Raw genomic sequence first — 20,474 nt, 5'->3', positions numbered from 1 at the left:
TTCGGATAAAACTGCATGGACAGTAGATGTTAATTCATAAACAGACATAGGATGAATAAACAAATGGCAGTAAGAAGGTTATTAAAGCACAGTAACTTGTTACATTTTTTTTTTCTCTTTTTTTGGTGTAGTGCAGGGATGTCAATTACAGTATCTTATACTACATAGTCACGTGCAATGATTCACTTCCTACGTCATTTTGTGGTTGTTCAATCACGTCTTGAGCTGTTTGCAGCAAGAAATCTCCTGTTCTTGTGGGAGGTTTGTTTGGAATATGTAAGGTGTAATAATAGAGCGCTGGATTCCTATTTTGTAAGATATTTACTGTCCTCCCAGTAATTCCTTTTTTTTCTTTTTACTTTTATTTTTCCTGTCAGAGAGGGAATTAGCGCAGTCCTAGTTTCAGCAAGCCATCTCTTCCCAAAAAACGTATGGGACAAATTAAAAGTTGCATTTTGGGAGCATTAGTTGACATTTTTGATGGGGAGATGGCTGCTCTCTTCGTCATCTGCGGCCACAATTATTAAATGTTTCACATAAAGCTCCATAAATTTCTCCTTTCTCTGTCAGAAAGGTGTAATTTTTTTTTTCTTATTTTGTAGCACTCTTTCTGCGTGTAGAGCTTAGTTAACGTATTGTTACAGGTTGCCAGTCGGTTTGTCAACCCAATGTTTTTCCAATCCATTGTTTTCTAGGATTATTTGAATTCACATGAAGAGCATTTTTTTAATTGCCCTTGATACACACTCCCTGGAGTGTGATCTTCAGGAATGTCACTATTTGCTTTAAAACATGCATTTATTCCAATTCTATATTCTTCAAATGGTTCATTGTTGTTTTATTTTGCTCTTCCAATGGCAGAAAAAACAAGTGGCGGAGAATTCTTACCTCTGCATCCTCAAACAGTTGTCACTAAATTTCCTGTTCAAATGAGGTAGCGAACCTCCACTCACACTTTTACACATGCACATGTTTCACAGAGCTCACGTACAGGACACACCTTGCCCTTTTCTCAGTTTTATAGACTTATTAGTCTACTCGATAGTGACTAGTATTTTCGAGGTTTGGTTCTGCCGCAGTCACCCAGACGCGCATTCACTCATACCTCATGAGTGTGTGAGTTTCCTACTCACCAGAGATGTCTTCTCTTCCTTCGGCTTCTCGTCAACCCTCAGCCTCCAGGCGCAAAGTCGAGGCCCAGTCCCGGAAAGGGTCTCAAGTGCCGTGGCCACGGTCTTCGCCTGGACGTCGACTCGGCCCCTGGAAACCTCAGGTATCTTGAGATCCGGCTCGAAGTACAAAGTAAATGTCAGGTTCGCCAATCAGACATTCATTAAACAGGACAGAAAAGGAAGCAAAGACACCAGTTCAAGTCTCGCGAGGAGAGAGGAGAGGAACTGTCTCGAACAATTCACCACTGCACTCTGATTATCCTCTCCTCGGCACCTCTATTTATTTAGTTTTGAGACGCCTCTTATTTACATGGATGTTACAAAAAGGAGACGACAAGCAGAACAGTTTGAAACAAGGTGTAAATGTTTGTTCATGTGCGTGTGCATGTGTGGAAGATTGCTGAATACATGTGTGGTCATCATTTCTTTAACAGGCAGCAGTTCCACCAGTTCTGATGATTAAATGTTTTTGTTCTTGCTATCTCCTGCTAGGAGGCTGCCACGTTATCTACGGCAGAGCAAAGCATTTCTTTATTGGAAGCAAATGTATGATAATTATGGTCACAATTAGTCCTACAGGGAGTGAAATGGTATGCTTCTTCAGAGGTTTACTAGGGGTGTCAAAATGAATATTGCAAAACAATTTTTAATTAAAACTACCAGTATTAAAAACCATTTTCTGCAATTGTATAAATATAACAGCACATTAAACTAAAATCATTTTCATGAAAGACAACCCTGTTTTATGTTGTAAAAATAACCAATGAAGCTCTGACTGCTGTGTGTGTAAAGAGAAAAAAAGTGTGGCTACTATCTTCACTCACATTTTACAAGCGAGTTCACGCCCTCGCGCCATCGCACTTGCAAATTGGCAGTCGACGACGAAAAATCATGCGGGTAAAATTTGTTACGAGTAGAAAAAATAGATATTGATATTATATATTTGTGTAGTCTTAGCTTTAGGAAGATATAGATAATCTACTGCTATCTTTCATCAATGGATTGACACTAGATAGTGCCATAAATTACGTGAGATTATAACAATACATCATGATGAAATAAAATGATTTGATTATATGAATATTTGATTTTGAAATTGAATGTCTATTGACCTCTTTAAAAAGGTCTGTCTCAGTCTGTGCCGTGTCAAATTATGATTATGGTATTAGGCACCAACTACATACTCAGGTATAACAACTTGGTTAAGTTATTTTAAGGTCTTGAGATTCCATCCCTAATCACACCTACAACTTTATATTTGCAGGCATGACTGGTGGACCACACCCGTAACTTTTTATCTGCGGGGATGACTGACCAAACCCGTACATTTTTCAAATGTGAGTGACTGCAACTCTGTTGTGAACCTAAATACTTTTACAGAGTTAAAGTCTACTCTCATTGAGGAGCTACAGAACTGCAGTCTTGTCTGGCTGCCTACACCTACTCTGATGCCGACTCCTGCATTACGCCCATAGTGCATGCACCATAAACGCAAAAAAGGTTGGGGGACACTGCTGTAAAGGACACTTAGCATGGAGATTGATTTACCATCAGCGAACTGCCCTGTAGCATCACAGCTTCAGTTCTGAAACATAATCGAAGGTGGCATGGCAGGTATGAATATTCTCATTGAGAAGAAAATAAAAGTGCCAACAACCTGTAGCTATGTTCTTCCCTCTTAAAAAAAGACACCCGCACCAACTTGCTTGAGCAGAAAAAGATGCTGCAGCAGAGTCGCGCCAGGACAAAGATGCACGGCCAGAAGAACTGTAAAATACCCGAGTCTGTAATAATTTCTTGTGTCGAAGATCATGATTGATCATTAAAATTAAAATTTGTCATTTGGAAAAACTCCTCTCTTTTGGAAAATGCTTGTAAAGCAGATAATGCGGGGAAAAAAATGGATGGACGGATGTTTATATATTTATTTATAAAATGTTATAACCTAAAACAGGTTTTGATCTCAGGTTTCATTCTAAAATATAATACAGTAATCCCTCTCTACTTCACGGATCACCCATCGCGGATTCAGTGCACCGCTGATTTCTGACACCCCCCGCAAAAAAAAAGGAAGCCGGATCGCCACATACTAATGCGCCATCCCCAGCGCGACAACATGGACCAAAGAAATAAATTACAAAAAGAATTAAAAAATAATAATATTTACCCCAACTTTGTGGTTTTTCACAGGTGAGTCTGGTACCAGTTAACCGTAAAAAACAAGGGATTACTGTTGTGTACTTTTTTTTTTTTAAATCTCTGAAGAATTGAATTTCGTGTTAAAACGAGACAAATGTGACAAACATTTAATGCCTGAGAAATGTTTAGTTTTAAGGGTTTAATGGCCTTAAAACATGACAAATGAAAAAAAATGCTAAATGAAAAAAACACTGCAAACAAGAAAACATCCACTGTAAATGAATAAAACTTCCTGTAAATGACAAATGATCCTGTAAACAATATACAGTAATCCCCCTCTACTTCACAGATCATTTATCGTGGATTCAGTGCATTGTGGATTTCTGACGCCCCCACACCCCACACACAAAAAAAAAAGCCAGATCGCTAACAAACTTACGCGTCATCCCCAGTGCGACAACATTGACCAATGAAGCAATAAAAGAATAAAATTTAAAAAATTTCACCCCTACTTTGCAGTCACTTTTCGTGGGTGGGTCTGGTACCAATTGACCGCAAAAAAAAAAAGGGATTACGGTATGTAAAAAACTTCGACTACACAGATGTCACTTATCGCAAGTATTTTTTGGAACGTAACCCCCGTGTTAAATGATGGAAGACTGTATACATGCTAAACGCGTCGGCAGTCTTGGTCGATCGTGGGACAGCGTGCCCCATCCAAAAAATAAAAACGTCAGCCAATGTTCCCATTAAACTGTGTGCGCAATTGTGCACCGCTGAGTCTCTTCGCAGATATTCAGTGTTGCGCGCAAAAAAAAAAAAAAAAAAATCCAATGCAAATTGAAAGTATAACATACAGCTATTCAGTTTCTGGCATTTTGCAATGTGATTCAATGAGTGAGGGATGACTGGTAGTTACATCCAATGGCACAATTCACATAAGTACTGTAATAAATGAAAAGAAGCCACTGGTTTCTTTTAGGCAGCACACAGAACATTCTCTAACAACGACTGCTGCTGCCACACTCTTTTCCTAGTTTACCTTACACCCGCCCCCCAACCTCACCCTCCCCCACGCTCTTAACGACGTACACTCATAATTACAAACATTACAGTACTTAAGCAGCCCATCAATGTTTGATAATGACAGCATGCATAGTCTGGGCAACGTAGAGCAAAGACGAGCTAGACATACTGCTTATGTTTACTTTCGATATTAATGGAGAAAGTTAAAGATGTTGTTGTTTTAAGATGCAATGATTGTCAGAGTATGTGAATAATCGAAGAAATAGTTAAACTGGACAAGATTTTCTCTTTTCTGAATGGGAAAGGTCAGGTCTGGAAAGGGCTATGGAGAAATTGCCAAGCAGCTTCGTGAAAAAAGGTACCCTGTTGGAGCTAAACATGACAGTCAATCTCAATCAGAGTGGAGCCCCATGCAAGATATCACCTCGTGGGGTCTCATTGATCATTAGAAAGGTGAGGAATCAGCCCAGGACAACATGACAGGACTTGTTCAATGACCTGAAAAGAGCTGGGATCAGTTTCAAGGTGCCTGTTGGTAATACACTAAGACATCATGGTTTGAAATCATCCATGACACGGAAGGTTCCCCTGCTTAAACCAGGGCATGTGAAGGCCTGTCTTAAGTTTGCCAATGACCATTTGGATGATACAAAGAAGTCATGAGAGAAAGTTTTGTGGTCAGATGACACCAAAATGGAACTTTCTTCCGCTAACTGTGTTTGGAGGAAGACGAATAATGAGATCCATCCCAAGAACACCATACCGACTGTGAAGCATGGGGGTCGTAGCATGATGCTTTGGGGGTGTTTTTCTGCACGTGGGACAGGATGACTGCACTGTATTAAGGAGAGGATGACTGTGGCCATGTATTTTGGGGAACAACCTCTCTCCCTCAGTCAGAGCACTGAAGATGGGCTGTGGCTGAGTCTTTCAACATGACAATGACCTGAAGCATACAGCCAGGAAAACTAAGGAATGGCTCCATAAGAAGCATATCAAGCTTCTGGCGTGGCCTAGCCAATCTCCATACCTGAAGACAATAAAAAATCTTTGGAGGGAGCAGAAACTTTGTTTCTCAGTGACAGCCCAGAACCCTGTCTAATCTAGACAAGATCTGTGTGGAGGAGTGGGCCAAAATCCCTCCTGCAGAGCGTGCAAACCTGGTGAATAACTACAGGAAACGTTTGACCTCTGTAATTGCAAACAAAGGCAATTGTAGCAAATATTAACATTGGTTTTCTCAGGTGTTATTTAATATTATTATTTTTAATTTGTAAATATCTTATTTGCAGTTGTATCACACAAATTAAAAAAAAAAAAAATCATACTTTGTGATTTCTAGATTTTTCATTTTAGATTATCTCTCTCACAGTGAACATGCACCTACGGTGAAAATTTCAGACCAATCCACGATTTCTAAGTGGGAGAACTTGCAAGATAGCAGGGTGTTCAAATACTTATTTTCTTCACTGTGTGCGTGTGAGTATACACACACACACACACACACACACACACACACACAGACAGATAGATAGAAATAGAAATAATGTTTACATATTTTTTCATATTTCAATCATTCTGGTACCCAGATACATACATAAAAATTCCTGGGGTGTGGGTGTGTGTGTGTGGGTGCATGTGTTAGGCAGGGGTTGGAGTCCTACTTTGCAGGTTTTCACATTTCGCAGGGGGTTCTGGTCACCATTAATGGTGAAAAATGAGGGATTACTATTTCTGATTAATAAAAGGATAGCCAGAACATACATTTCTAATTAATAAAGCCCAAGTAATAATAATCAAAATTAATAATAATGCTGTGAACATATCCTTTAAGTTTTAACTTAATTATACGTAATAGATTTTTTTCAGGTCAACGTGTGCCAAACCCAACCAAACAGAAAACCATGACCACAAAACCCAAGATATGAACTGAAAAAAAATTACATCCCTAATATATTCAGATTGGATATGAATTAATTTCAACTCACTAACCTGTGAGCACCTCCATAAATACTGATTGTGTAAAGCCTACACTTGACCACAAGTTTAGGGCAGCGACCGCTAGGGGTGCTGGGAGTCTGGTCTCAGTAGAAGCGCTACATTTTTGATTCACAAACACTTGTTCTATTGCGGCATCTGAAGTGAAATTGCGCCTTTTGAATGGTCCAAGACCTGGCGCAAAGGATTGTGGAGAACCTCAACGCCATGTGTATTCCAGTTTGGAGAGAATGTGACGAGAATCAGGGGTTTTTGATGCGAAGTGAAAGTTTGAAGATCTTTTTTTCCCCCGTGATTTTCAGTGTGAAACCCGCATACACGGTTAGTATATGATGAATTATGATGTTATCTTTCATAATAACTAATTATTTTAGTAATCTGTTACGTTTTTTAACCGTATGAGGTAAATAAATAATACCCTGCATGCAGTGCCACCGATGCTGAAAAGGAATGTGGCTGCTCAAGGTGGTCCTGAACAAAGATGAGGGATAAAAGAAATTTTATAAACTGGATCCAGGCTTTTTATTGGTTCACTCTACTTAAAATTTCTGCACATTGCCCAAAAAATCATGTAAATTGTTTGGATATCTGTATTAATATATTACAGTGATATCTCTTAACCTGTCACTGTGCTTCATAAAATGCAACACCGTTTGGCGACAACTGTGGATATTTATCTTTGCTTCTTGTTGTCAGGTTGGTTTCAGATTTGTTAAATGTTGTTGGATCGGTATGTTGAGAGTGTTTAAAGTGCAAGATCCACTCCAAGTGATCAAGAAGGTGTTACTGCAACAGCTAAAGTTCATTGCTTTTTATATTTTTTGTAATCTGAATTTTTTTACACCATGCACTTGCCCAAGCAATTGGTAATTGAGTTTTATGCATCTTATTATGCATATTTTTAATACATTGCACAGAATACTTTGTAGTTAAGTGAGGCTTTTTTCATAAAATCTTTTGTGTAAAATGTTGGTTAATGTAAATCCCATTAATTATTTAATGAACTAAAATTTGACGTGATTTGTAAGATTAATGCAATGTATTTATGTCATAAATGTACACACTAATATGTACAAAGGAAATGAAATGACTTAGAATGACTCAAAAAAAAATTTCAGGATACAGATCTCTACATCGAGATCTACATCATAGATCTGTACAGGATCTCTACCAGTTACGACTTAGGTCAGAGGATGGACCAGGACCGTATGTTTTATTATAGGGCAGGGGATCCGATTCCAACCAACCTGAGCCTGTATACACAGTGTGGTGTCAATCTTTATTTCCACAGGAACTTTCAAAGCTTAAGGAAGTCTACTTTTTGCTTCATTTTCATAGACGAATTTAAGGAAAATTACATGTGTAACCCATTTCTTGTTGGATTTTCAATAGTATTTAATTGAAGGATGGGATAATTGATCATCTAATTAATGTATGACCTCAATGAAAAGTTAAAACAGAAACTGACAGAATATAACATACAGCATTAAACAAGCTGCAGCTTTTTTTTTTTTTAAGCATGTAGACCAACAATATTAATAGGTCATCAAAAAAAGGTTATTTTCTCACTACCCACAGTCCAAGGAATGATTTGGTACCTAAAATACATGATTTACACAATTTTTTAAAAAACCTTAGCTGTCCCTTTTCAGGGCATAGGAAGTAGGGTGTTAAGATGAAAGATTATCTGACAAAGAAAGATGCACCTGAACTCTCCCAAATACCTGTGGGAAAATGCAATAGGGTCCAATGAAACCAAGGTTCAATTTTTTGGCCATAAATTTCAAGGTGTGTGGCACCACAGCAGCAGCAGTCGTTGTTAGAGAATGTTCCGTGTGCTGCCTAAAAGAAAACAGTGGCTTCTTTTTTTCATTTATTACAACACTTGCTCATCACCAGGCTACATTAAGACTAAAGCACATAATTTCCAATGTCGTTCTTTTAGCTGGGCCTCACTTTTTTCTTTTTTTTTTAATCCGGAAGTCACAGACATATTTCACAGATCTATTTAAAAAGCATTAACAATCGTTTAAAAGCAAAGGTGGAACGCTGAGTTTTTGTTTACCTTGGTCATATCTTGAGGATCTGGGACAACAAACATCCCGGGAGGAGGTTCCTTGTATATAGACATGATATCCCTACAACACAAAATAACATGTCACTCGTACAACTAGTGGTTTTCAATATATATTTTTGAAAAAGTAAAACAAAGATTGACTATAAATTTGAAAGGGGGGGGGTGCGGCATTCAAGTTCAGTTCTGGTTTCATTTTTAAAAGTAGATTACCTCTTTATCCTTAAAATTGCAGGCTGTGATGTCTTTTCATTGTCCCAGTCCGTACTACGCGTCGGGTCCCAGGAAGAAGCGTATACGTGTGTTAAATGATCAGGTTCGGCAACTCCGGCGACCCCTTGCCCTGCACTCTGGGGCGGTGAAGAGGTGTATACGTTCGTTGATACAGATAGGACCGGTGGAGAAACGCCAAAAGTGTTCCAAAAGTTCGTCTGAGTAGCCTCTAGCCCATCCGTTGGGGACACTTCAGGGCTAAGGCCACTCTGGTCGCCCTCAGAAGCCGAACCTGTATTGTTGCTAAGGAGTGTTCCCGTTTGAGAGTTAGACAAAGTCGCGGATCCACCGCTTTGTCCGGTAACCCCAGAGCCAATTGTATCACCGGTTGACGCATCTCCAATGCTGTCCGCCATAGCACGCTAGCTACCAAACTGGAGCTAAAATGCTGCTTTGAAACAATTTTAACAAATTGTCGCAAGCATTGACAGCTAAACGACAAGTCTGAAATCTCTCCGCCTGTGTCGTAGTTCTGTGCTATCAGAGAAGGGAGGCCCCAAAAGGAGATATTCTTTCTCCTGGCATAGTAGCTATTTCTTGTTAGCTCCACTGTGCTTTCTGCAGGCCTAAAAAGGTAGAAAAACGCCAGCAAAATCACATCTTCCGCATTGTTCGTCTCAGACAATGGACTCAAACAGAATAAAGGTTCCAAAGAGGAATTATTCTACTACCGGTAGCCAGGTCAAAGCCTCAAGTTCCACATCAGATGTCACCTCAAGTCAAGCTAGTAACGTATGGTAAGTGGGAATTTCCGGTAAGGCTTCAAAGTAAGTACGATATAAAGTCAACGTCTGTGTCGTAATTATATACGTATTTGCTCACATTAAACGCTTGTGCTCTTGTGATAAAGACTGCACAATGTATTATTATTAATGAGCAGACGTAGAACAATGGTTAAGATTATTGCCTGCCACCGTGGGGGACCTAGTTTCAAGACCCCGAGTGGACCATCTCTGGGACTCGCATATAGATGGTTTTTGACTGTGTGACCTCATCCGCATACGCGGCCATGTTGGATGGGTTCTTTCTACTGACGCGCCGTTCACGCTATCGCTTTTCCATCCAGACCAGAGATACACAAATGTTTGTACAACTGTTAAAAGTGACGCATGATACCTAAAAAGACTTGGAAAGTTAGCGGGGCTCATTAGAAGTTTTCAAGAAACCGTTACGTCAAGAAGCGTGCTTTGGTCGACAATATCGACCCATATGCCTTGGGGAAACACAAATGGAGCAAAAATTTCGAACTGTGGGCGTCGGTCACCTATGCAGACATCGTCAACTATCTTTCGACAAGCGCTTATACCAGGGAAGCCCAGACTTTTTTACCCCAAGATCTACTTCTCAAGCATCCACCCTCTCGCGATCGACCGGTGTGTGTCTGTGTGTGTGTGTGTGTGGGGGGGGGGGGGGGGGGTTTAGGATGACCAATAGTTAAATAGAATGACGAAAGATCTACCCACTAGCTAAACATGTTTATTTTAAAGTATATTGAGGATTCTTTATGTGTGTATGTATGTTTGTGTGCCTTGCATAACCGCATGAGCCAATATTGCACAACACAACAGTGAACCAGAAACATTTTTTGTAACTATTCAGGGATGAGAATTTTCCGCCGATCGGCGGATGTCCGACTTTTTCAGACCAAAATGACCATTCTCGAGATAAGCGCTAATCCCTTGAGAAAATTTCGGGGTGGGGGGGTGGTGGTGGGGGGTTATTGTGCGCCTGCCTCTCGGTGGTGGGCTCCGAGCTGCAAGTTCAGCTTAGTGCTAGCACAAGCACGACTATCATATGCCGTTCTAACTTGCTCGGTAGTGTAAATATTTGCATTTTGCGACATAAACATTAAAACTTGTTTGCGGCAGATTAGTCGATTGTACAACAGAGTTATACAGTATAACAATCCAATCGTGTTAGTGGTTAGAGTTTCACCATTGCCATGTACATGTGTTCTCGGTTCTCAGAAATCGCAGTGTAACTTGTTAGTTAGCCAAGTAATGGCACATTGGACTAAGATAGCGCGAACTGAGTGACTGTGTGTTCAAAGTTTTACGATGGCGAAAGTGTTAGAAAAAAAGGATGAAGATCGAGTGAGTGGTAAGGTAATTTTTATTTATATTGTTCTAAAAACACTATACTAATTCTATGAACAATTGACTGCATATCAAAAAGAAAATATAGTGGTGTATCCATATTAAACAGTGAAAGAGATTGAAAATTCATTCTGAAGTTTGGCAAATGGGGAAACATGTAATGTGCTTCAAATAAGTACATTATTTCAAGCATTGAAGAAATGAAACTGATATTTACATTTTTGCTGAACTGGTAGAGCACCAAACAAGGGAAATTTTTTTCCACAAATACAGTCAAATTCAGTGCTGAAATTAATGATATAGGGGCAAACAAATTGCTAAAATCGCTTAGCTACTTTTCAGACTTTTTTCTCATTTTGCATTTTCATTCCTGAACTATCTGAGTTCATGTTGATCACTAAACGCCCTAAGAATGAAAATGCACAACTGGGGGATGTCACTCACATCAGTGCATTCGTCCAACTGCAGTGAGAAACACTCACAATCTCCGATGTCCTTCCACAGAGCAGCCATGGCTTCACAGCGTCGTGTTACTACTCCTTTACAGGTGCAGAGATTGATTCATTGAAGATAATATTTTTGCCTTATTTTTAAAAGATCGGCTTGGAAGGACTTCATGTTATTAATCATGTCAGGAACCCGGAAACGATATTTCAGTGGCGGCTTTCACTGTTGAACTATATTGTGTGAAAAGTGACTGCTGTGCGGCCAGTTGGGATTTTAGTTTGTTCACTTTTCTCATTCTCAGCTTGCTTTTCGGCAGAATGTCGGTGTTGTATTTTCCATATACAGTTAAAAAATGCCGCTCCACATTTCATTACACTGGCAGATTTGGCAAGCGCACTTCAAAAATTACATTGTGAAAAAGTTGTCCGCCTCCCATTCCATATGAAAGCAATACATTTTTGTCTTCTTCACTGCAGCATCCATACTCATGTTTGTTAAGATTTCTTAAGCAAGATCTTAAAATAGGGGGGAACTCACTGTCAGCATGTTTTCTTGTACTGTTGTTGCTTGCACATGCACGGTGAGCTAAAGTTAAAAAAAAAATATATATATATATAGCTGATGTCTTTTTTTTTGTCAGCATGCCGTCGCAATCGAAAATGATCACGATCGATCCATTGAGAACCCTTGTCTTATTCCATGGACCAACTAAAAAATTACAAACATCTGGAGGCCAACAATCAATTCATCAATGGCTGGGTTCATGATCCGGCGGTATCCATTGTAAGCAACGTGTCTCCACACTGCTAAGGTTAGTGTACCGCACAATGCAATTTAAATATGTAGGCTGAGGCTACTTAATTTCTGAGTGAATGCTGTCGAAAGTATTCGCGTGATTACAGTCAGCGTTGTGTTCAATTATGTTGATTATACCAACGAAAGGTGTAGATTATTATTTTCGTTTTTTTGCCAACATGTGCAGATAGCGATCACTTTGGGGGGATGAGAAAAGCAAGTGCAAACTGAATATGTGAAACAATGAAATAAAGATAAAGACAGATTCATTATAGAGTACTGTGCCGGGGGGGTTCAGTTCAGTTTTAGTTGCTTTTGTGGGCTGAAAGAAAACACAGATTTTGATAAACATGCATTGCATTCACACGAGTATTATGTCAGCCCTACCAAGAACAAAATACTCCATCCAAATGACATAAGGGAATGATTTGGCTGTTAGATCAGCTTTACTGATACGAGACAGCCACAGTTGTCGCCGTTTGGTGGATAACAGCACATTTTTCTCGCACTGATTCTTGATCACAATTGGCTGTCGAAAGAAATACGCTTTACAACGCCCACTTTCATTTGAGCAACCGATAGCAAAGCACTCAACCCCCATTCATACACCTTTCTGAAATGATTTCTGCTTAGTTACGGTTTGTTGACTCGAATTCACCCACCCAAAATGGCGAACACGACCTCGACTGGAAGCACACGGTCTCCTTCTACTTCCTTTACCTTACAGTTCAGCTCTTAAAGGGGCACACTCATAATTACAAACAGAACACACACCTGCAACATTAGATATGCGGGCATGACTGGTGGACTTCACCCGTAACTTTAGATCTGCGAGCATGACTGGCCACATGCATACATGTTTCAAATGTGAGTGACTGGTTGCCACAAGACAGTTGGACAGCATGAGGGGCAACTGGTGAAGGTTGCCTCCTAAATTCCACAATCATCTCTACAGTCTTTATAGTGTTCAACGGCAGGTTGTGTTGACTACACCAAAGCAGTGTCGCCACGTCTTGTCGATATGCAGAATCGTCGCCGTCTTTGATGAGGCCGATGACCGTGTTGCCATCTGCTAACTTCAGGAGTTTGACAGTTGGATGTCACGAGGTGCAGTTAGAGCGAGAAGAGCTTAGGTGAGAGACACAACCTTGGGGTGCTCTGGTGCTGATGGTGCATGTGGATTTGGTGGTGTCTCCCAGCCCCACCTGTTGTGTCCTGCCCTTCAGGAAGTTGTAGAGCCACCGGAAGATGGCAGGCGAGATACCGAGCTGGAGATGTTTGGAGGAGTTCAGGGATGATGGTGTTGAACGGAGAGCTGAAGTCCACGAACAGGATCCTTGCATAGGTACGCTCGCTGTTGAGGTGTTCAAGGATGAAGTGCAGACCCATGTTGACTGCATCATCCGCAGACCTGTTAGCTCGATAGGCAAACTGCAATGGATCCAGCTGGGGACCTGTGATGCTCTTGAGGTGCTCCAGCACAAGGCGTCCAAAGGACTTCATGACCACACATGTCAAGGCAACAAGCCTGTAGTCATTAAGACATGAGACCGCTGCTTTTTGGGGGACCAGTATAATGGTGGAGCGTTTGAAGCAAGCTGGTAGTGCACACAATTGTAGAGACCTATTGAAGATCTTTGCGGAGACAGGAGCAAGTTGGTCAGTGCAGACTTTGAGGCAAGCTCGGGACACGAGGTCTGAGCCCGGTGCTTTGTTTATCTTTTGTTGTTTGAAAATCTGTCTAAAGTCCCCTTCATGGATGCTAAACAGTGGAGTGGAAGGTGATGCGGCATGTGGTGCGGCTTAGGTGTGTCGTATGGAAGTGTCTATTTTGAAAGCTATTTAGGTCAGTGGCTAGCCCGCTCTTGTTTTCTACCGGAGATGAATGCCGCTTGTAGTTGGTGAGCGATTGTAGACTGTGCCAAAGTGATTTGTAATCATTAGCGCCAAGATGTTTTTCCAGTTTAACTGCATAGTCTCTCTTTGGAATGTTAATTTCCTGGGTCAGCTAATTTCTAGTGCAATTGTAGAGGGGCCTGTCTCCACTACAACATGCAATCTCTGTAGCCTGGCAGAGTTGCCTAAATCTGGCTGAAAACCACGTTTTGTTGTTCTTGAACGTGTGAAAGGATTTTGTTGGAACACACACGCCTCACAGAAGCTCACATATGCGGTAACAATATCCATGTAGTCATCGAAAAACACACTCTAGTCTGTACAGTCAAAGCAGCTTGGAGGGTTTAATTTGGCTTCGCTGGTCCACTTTTTAACTGATTTTACCAAAGGCTTCACACATTTAAGTGCTTGCCTGTATGTCGGTATTATGTACAACACCCAGTGATCAGAGGAGCCAACGGGTGCACGAGGAATTGCACAAGATGTGTTTTTATGGAAGTGTAAATGTGTAGATGTAAAGTGTAAGTGAAGTCGGACACTTCACGTGCTGCTTATATGGAGGGAGTTTGTGATTAAGTTTAGCTGTGTTGAAATCTTCTTGGATAATGAGCGGTGAATCTGGGCGTTTTTTTTCACTATCTTTACCTGCTCGGCGAACATTAGCAGTGCGGCGTTCATGCTCGCTTGAGGTGGAATGTACATACCGACTAGAATAAAAGATGTCAATTCACGTGGGGAATAAAATGGCTTATGGTTAAAAAACAACTCTCAAACCGGGCTGCAGTGCGTGCTTAGCTGTGTAACCATTTCTCATTGATGTAAAAGCATATTCCACCACCTTTCTATTTCTATGTTAGCTCCAGGACGCCGTCCGCATGGTTCAGTTGAAAGCCCGGTAGTGTAATTGCGGCGTCCGTGGTCCATCTGCAAAGCACAGGGCTGCAGAACGTCCAAAGTCTTTACAGGTCCTGATCAGAAGCAGAAGTTCGTCTATTTTGTTAGCTAGGGAGCATAGGTTCACGTGATGAATCGACGGGAGCGCTCGTCAATGTCCTATTTTCCGCAAGTTAACTTGTGATCCGGCTTGTGCCCCCCTTCGTTACTGACGCGTAGCCTTGAAGAGTACGCCGATGAGTAACTCCGGTGAAAGATTCAGTGAATGGGCAAGAGTTGTCGAAAAAAAGTCCGGAGAATACTCTCTGATGTAGTAAGTCCTCTTTTGTGCACTTGAGTCCCAAGATGTCCTAAAAACACACATACACAAACAGTACAATTTGAAGTCGCTTATAGGCCCAGACTACCTTAGTTTAGCAGGCTAACAACGAGACCAGTTTGTGATCAATCAATGCTGTAGAAGAAACGTCGAACGTGAGTAACTTCATAACTTGTACAACGAGGGCCATGAGGAGTTATAGAAAATTTAACAAGTCTTACCGAGTACATCTTAGTACCCAAATTGGAGCCGTATTGTTCACATTGAAGCTGCTCGGCCTAAGTTAGCCTAGCTTAGTGTGCTAACAACATTACCTTCATTGCGTATACAACAAGGACCAAAAATCAAATGTGTTACCCAACCTTCACTTATGAGACTGAGGGTCATTGTGGTTTGAATCCTTTCCATTCACATATCCTTTAATTCGCCACATCGATTATATTTTCACACAGGTAGTATGTGATTTGTGTATCTTATCTGCGACTTTGTTTATTTGATTGCTGCTGCTTTTTTTTTTTTTTTTTGACTGCAGCCCGTTTGGCAGCACAATATTGTGCAAGCTGACGGCCGGTCCCAAACCCGGATAAATGGAGAGGGTTGCGTCAGGAAGGGCATCCGGCGTAAAACTGCCAAACATATATGAGCGTTCATCATATGAAAAATAACATTTATCATTAATGCAGAACATTTAGGTCGTGGCCCGGGCTTCCTACGCCTGCCCTTGGAACTGTTATTCGGCAAGGCGCAGCTAGAAATTCAGATAATGTAGGTCGAAGACAAAAAAAAGGAGGAAAGAGGCTTGGTCGGCAGAGGAAGAAGAGGAATGCACAAACCCGGGAACTGTTTGTAGGGACTTTGAATGTTGGGACTATGACAGAAAAAGCTCAGGAGCGACTTGCAGTTGTAATTGCGGCAAAAGGTGGCACTACAAAGCATTAATGCAAGGGGGGGGGGGGCGAATACATATATCTCCATCCATTTTCTTTGCTGCTTATCCTCACGAGGGTCACGGGCAGTGCTGGAGCCTATTCCAGCTGTCAACGGGCAGGAGGCAGTGTACACCCTGAATTGGTTGCCTGCCAATCACAGGGCACATCAGGGCTCAACATTAATGATTGCCTGACTTGCCCGAAAAGCATCTTTGGGAAAATAAATGTACGGCACGATTGCCCGACCGGGCAAGTGGGAATTTTCACAGAAATATCGTAATTTCGAATTTATCAAAAAATTATTGTCCGAATATTGTTATTTCACGCCCAACATCGTGTGAAACAACGTGACAACAACAGCTTAACATTCGAGTATCTGATTCGCTGGAGCTCCACTGAACAAGCAAATTCCTTCCACATAGAGCAGGGGTGCCCAGACTTTTAAACAAGATCTACTTCTAAAGCATCCCGCCTCGTGATCGAAGGAGGAAAGGGGGACGTTTTTTTTAAGAATGACTAATGATGAAATAGAATGACCAAGTCAAAAATGCAAAACATTTATTTTAAGTAAATATATTGAGGATTGAATATGTGTAAATGTTTGTGTGCCTTGCATAATCGCATGAGCTAATATTACACAACATAATTAACTTTAAACATTTTTTTGTAACTCTGAGTTCACGTTAATGATCGCTAAATACCATACGAATGAAAATGCACACCTTGGGTGTGTTACTCAAGTCAGTGGATTCGTCCAACTACAGTGAGAAACAAGTCAGTGGATTCGTCCAACTCGAGTTAGAAACACAATCTCCGATGTCCTTCCACACATCAGCCATGGCTTCACAGTGCCGCGTAACTGCACTCCTTTACAGCTGCTGAGATTTTATTGAAGATAATATTCCCGCCTTATTTTTAAAATATTGGAACAACAACCTCTTTATGTGATGTGACGAACCCGGAAACGATGCTTCCGTGACTGCTGTGTTAAAAAGAGATCGTCTTGGGAGGACTTCTTGTTATTAACGATGATGTGACGAACCCGGAAACGATGTTTCAGTGGCGGCTTTCGCTGTTGAACTGTATCGTATGAAAAGTGACTGCTGTGCGGCTAGTTGGGATTTTCGTTCATTCACTTTTCTCATTCTCAGATTGCTTTTTGGCGGAATGTTGGTGTCATATTTTCCATAAACAGTTCTAAATGCCGTTCCACATTTCAGTACACTGGCAGATGAGGCAAACTCACTTCGAAAATGACAGTGAAAAAACGTCCGCCTCCCATTCCGTATGAAAGTGATGCTTTTTGTCTTCTTTGCTGCAGCATCCCTACACAAGTTTAAGATTTCTTAAGCGAGAGCTTAAAATGGGAGGGGGCTTGGGGGACTCACTGACAGCGTGTTTTCCTGTACTGTCGTTGTTTGCACATGCACGGTGAGCTAAAGTTAAAAAAATACGGCGGAAGCCATTTTTTCTCAGCAAGCCGTCACGACCGACCGAAACTGCCTGATCGCGATCAACGCATTGAGCACCCCTGACATAGAGGGTCCGGAGCTCTTCTAACAGGCGTTCCACATACCCTGAAACATGGAAATTACATTACTTCATACATGTACAGATATTGCTGTCCTGGTTTACTCCTTCATCCTATAGGTTGAATATGCAGGTGGTCAGCTTCAAAGTGAAAGTCTTTCTTAAAACTAGGTTACTCGTTGGAATGAAGTGCTGCTCAGCGTAGTTTATCAAACACAAAATTGAAAGTTAACTGATGTCTTACAGACTAATTCAGTACTTGTCATTTACCGGTTTCTCATCCCATCATATCCAAAGTGATACATCTTGGGAGCAAAGTGTTTCACAACACTGGTATCTCTCGATACTTGAGGTCTGTCCCAGTGGAGATAGCGTCTTTACTCAAATAGGCACTTTCAATGATGTCTGCCAGCTCTTCGTAATCACTTGACCCTACATCAGATACATAACTTCTGATAATGGGTTTAAACTGACAATTGTGGATATGACCATGGCAGTAAGCAAGTGAATTATACATAAACAGTTTTTTTTAATTCTGAAAAATGAGCAAATAATCTAACCTTCAGGGTTGGTTGAAAGGCACGAGTGGATAGTTTGACAGGCACACGGTAGTAACCTTGGCTGTCTGCAAAATAAAAAAAACATTTCATTCATATTTTCAATTTGGAATATTTTGTCAGAACAGAGTAATGTACACTGTTTATAGCATATTCTTCGCATTATTTACATGCATTTACCACGTATTATAATGCACCGAACACTTGAGAGCACACACTGCTGACGTGGAATTTGAGGAAGACCTCAGCGTCAACAGTACCCTAACTTTATACAGTGTCCAAATTTCGTCACCTCCTAGACATCATATTGTACTGAGATTTAAAAAGAGGTAGATACTAGTCAATATTAAACAAACACAGACGTAATTGAACATGGACGTACTCACTTGCAAGCCAAGTGAACGCTGTACGGAGTTTTCAAAGCAGTCCTCCGTGAAATGCTTGGAACATAATACTGTCGACTTTGACTTGTAACTCCAATGCGCCCGTATTTTCTTCATAAACCTGGGCCATATATTGCCTATCCATTTGTTTTTCGGCCATTCATGTAAGCTGACTCTGTCAGCGTTTGTCACAGAACAGCCATATGCGACACACTTCCTCACCATCTTTGCTAGCTTTTTCACTCTCTGGCTAAATGTTGCCTGGATGTGATGTTAGATTCCGGAGAGAACAGGAACTTGCTGAATGTAAGTTATATTTCGAACAAAATCTTGAGACTGACTATATTGCTAATTTATTTCATTTCTGTTGTGTTTAGAATTTTTAAACTATTTTTCAAATGAAATTTTAGCCTCATTTGTATGATAGACAATCAAATACATTTCCTCTGGAGTAGACCTTTAATGTTGAGCCCTGAACAAAGAGACAAACAGCCACACTCACAATCACACCTAGGGGCAATTTAGAGTGTCCAACTAATGTTGCATATTTTTGGAATGTGGGAGGAAACCGGAGTACCCGGAGAAAACCTAACCAGGCACGGGATAGAACATGCAAACTCCACACAGTTCTGAGGACCTGGGTTCAATCCCGGCCCTCCCTATGTGGAGTTTCCATGTTCTCCCCATGCCTGCATGGGTTTCAATCAGCTCAGGGTGTACCCTACCTCCCACCCGGTGACAGCTGAAATTGTCTCCAGCACTCCAGCGACCCTTGTGAGGACAAGCAGCCAAGAAGGTGGATGGATAGATAGATAGATAGATAGATAGATAGATAGATAGATAGATGATAGATAGATAGATAGATAGATAGATAGATAGATAGATAGATAGATAGATAGATAGATAGATAGATAGATAGATAGATAGATAGATAGATAGATAGATAGATAGATAGATAGAAATATCTAAAGAATCCCGGATCGGTCGTGGCCTGGGTTAACAACGCCTGCCCACAGGCCATCAGTGGAATTTCACCCACTGTGGGTCGAAGATAAAGAAGAGGAGGAAACCGGATTCATTGGCAGAGGAAGAAGAGGAATGCACAGAGCCTACAACTGAGTGTGGGGACTTTGAATGTTGACTATGAAAGGAAAAGCTCAGGAGTTGGTTGACATGATGACTAGGAGAAAGGCTGATATATTGTGGAAAGGGAGTAAGGCAATAAGGTTAGGAGCAGGATTTAAATTATTTTACCATAGAGTAGATGGGAAGAGACATGGAGTAAGGGTTATTTTAAAGGAAGAGCTGGCTAAGAATGTTTTACAGGTGAAAAGAGTATCAGATCGAGTGATGAGGCTGAAATTTGAAATTGAGGGTGTTATGTATAACGTGATTAGCGGCAATGCCCCACAGGTAGAATGTGACCTAGAGGTGAAAGACAAATTCTGGAAGGAACTCGAAGTAGTTCTGAACATCCCAGACAGAGAGAGAGTTCTGATTGGTGCATATTGTAATGGACATGTTGGTGAACAAAACAGGGGTGGCGAAGAAGTGATGGATAAATACGGCATCCAGGAAAGGCGCTTTGAGCGACAGATGGTAGTGGACTTTGCAAAAAGGATGGAAATGGCTGTAGTGAACTTTTTTTTTTCCCAGAAAAGGCAGGAACATAGAGTGACCTGCAAGAGCGGAGGTAGACGCACACAGGTGGAATATATTTTGTGCAGACGATATAATCAAGGAGGAGGTTACTGACTGCCAGCGGTAGAGAAGAGTGGAGCTCGACACCATAGGATGGTGGTGTGTAAGGATGACTCTGGTGGTGAGTAAGAAGATTAAGGAGACAAGGTTAGAGCAGAGAACATATGTGGTGGAAGCTGAGAAAGGAAAAAATGTTGTGCGGCCTTCCGGAAAGAGGTGAGACAGGCTCTCGATGTACAGGAGGA

At 41.1% G+C, this 20,474-nt stretch overlaps 2 protein-coding genes and 1 long non-coding RNA gene across 7 annotated transcripts in view; 1 reads left to right on the top strand and 2 right to left on the bottom strand.

The window, feature by feature from the left end:
* Positions 1-9,655, bottom strand: part of ube2z (ubiquitin-conjugating enzyme E2Z) — a 28,906-nt gene extending 19,251 nt beyond the window's left edge. Inside the window, exons 1-6 of one of the 4 annotated variants that reach the window (XM_061845140.1) lie at positions 9,354-9,655; positions 8,623-9,248; positions 8,401-8,473; positions 2,830-2,939; positions 2,721-2,757; positions 1,134-1,289 (exon numbers count right to left, since the gene is read on the bottom strand). In XM_061845140.1, coding sequence (XP_061701124.1) covers positions 1,134-1,289; positions 2,721-2,757; positions 2,830-2,939; positions 8,401-8,473; positions 8,623-9,038 — 792 coding nt within the window. In that variant the 5' untranslated portion in view covers positions 9,039-9,248; positions 9,354-9,655. Of the gene's footprint in view, positions 1-1,133; positions 1,290-2,720; positions 2,758-2,829; positions 2,940-8,400; positions 8,474-8,622 lie in introns of all 4 variants that reach the window. The other 3 variants (XM_061845142.1, XM_061845141.1, XM_061845143.1) reach the window with 3 other exon arrangements.
* LOC133513987 (uncharacterized) overlaps positions 9,312-20,474 on the top strand; it is a 70,663-nt gene continuing 59,500 nt past the window's right edge. The window contains exon 1 of the long non-coding RNA XR_009798683.1: positions 9,312-9,419. This is a non-coding gene — a long non-coding RNA (uncharacterized LOC133513987). The remainder of the gene's footprint in view (positions 9,420-20,474) is intronic.
* LOC133513986 (ATP synthase F(0) complex subunit C3, mitochondrial-like) overlaps positions 10,777-20,474 on the bottom strand; it is a 46,763-nt gene continuing 37,065 nt past the window's right edge. Inside the window, exons 1-3 of one of the 2 annotated variants that reach the window (XR_009798681.1) lie at positions 18,532-18,883; positions 18,149-18,213; positions 10,777-15,160 (exon numbers count right to left, since the gene is read on the bottom strand). Coding sequence is in view for 1 of the 2 variants with exons in the window: in XM_061845144.1 (XP_061701128.1) it covers positions 15,069-15,160; positions 18,149-18,213 (157 nt within the window). In the remaining variant the exon portion in view is untranslated. Of the gene's footprint in view, positions 15,161-18,148; positions 18,214-18,531; positions 18,884-20,474 lie in introns of those variants that run through there. The other variant, XM_061845144.1, reaches the window with a different exon arrangement.

This window comes from Syngnathoides biaculeatus, chromosome 16, assembly GCF_019802595.1.
Source record: "Syngnathoides biaculeatus isolate LvHL_M chromosome 16, ASM1980259v1, whole genome shotgun sequence".
Classification (NCBI taxonomy): Eukaryota; Metazoa; Chordata; class Actinopteri; order Syngnathiformes; family Syngnathidae; genus Syngnathoides; species Syngnathoides biaculeatus.
Note: the sequence above shows the minus strand (reverse complement) of the source record. Positions and strands in the feature narration are given on the sequence as shown.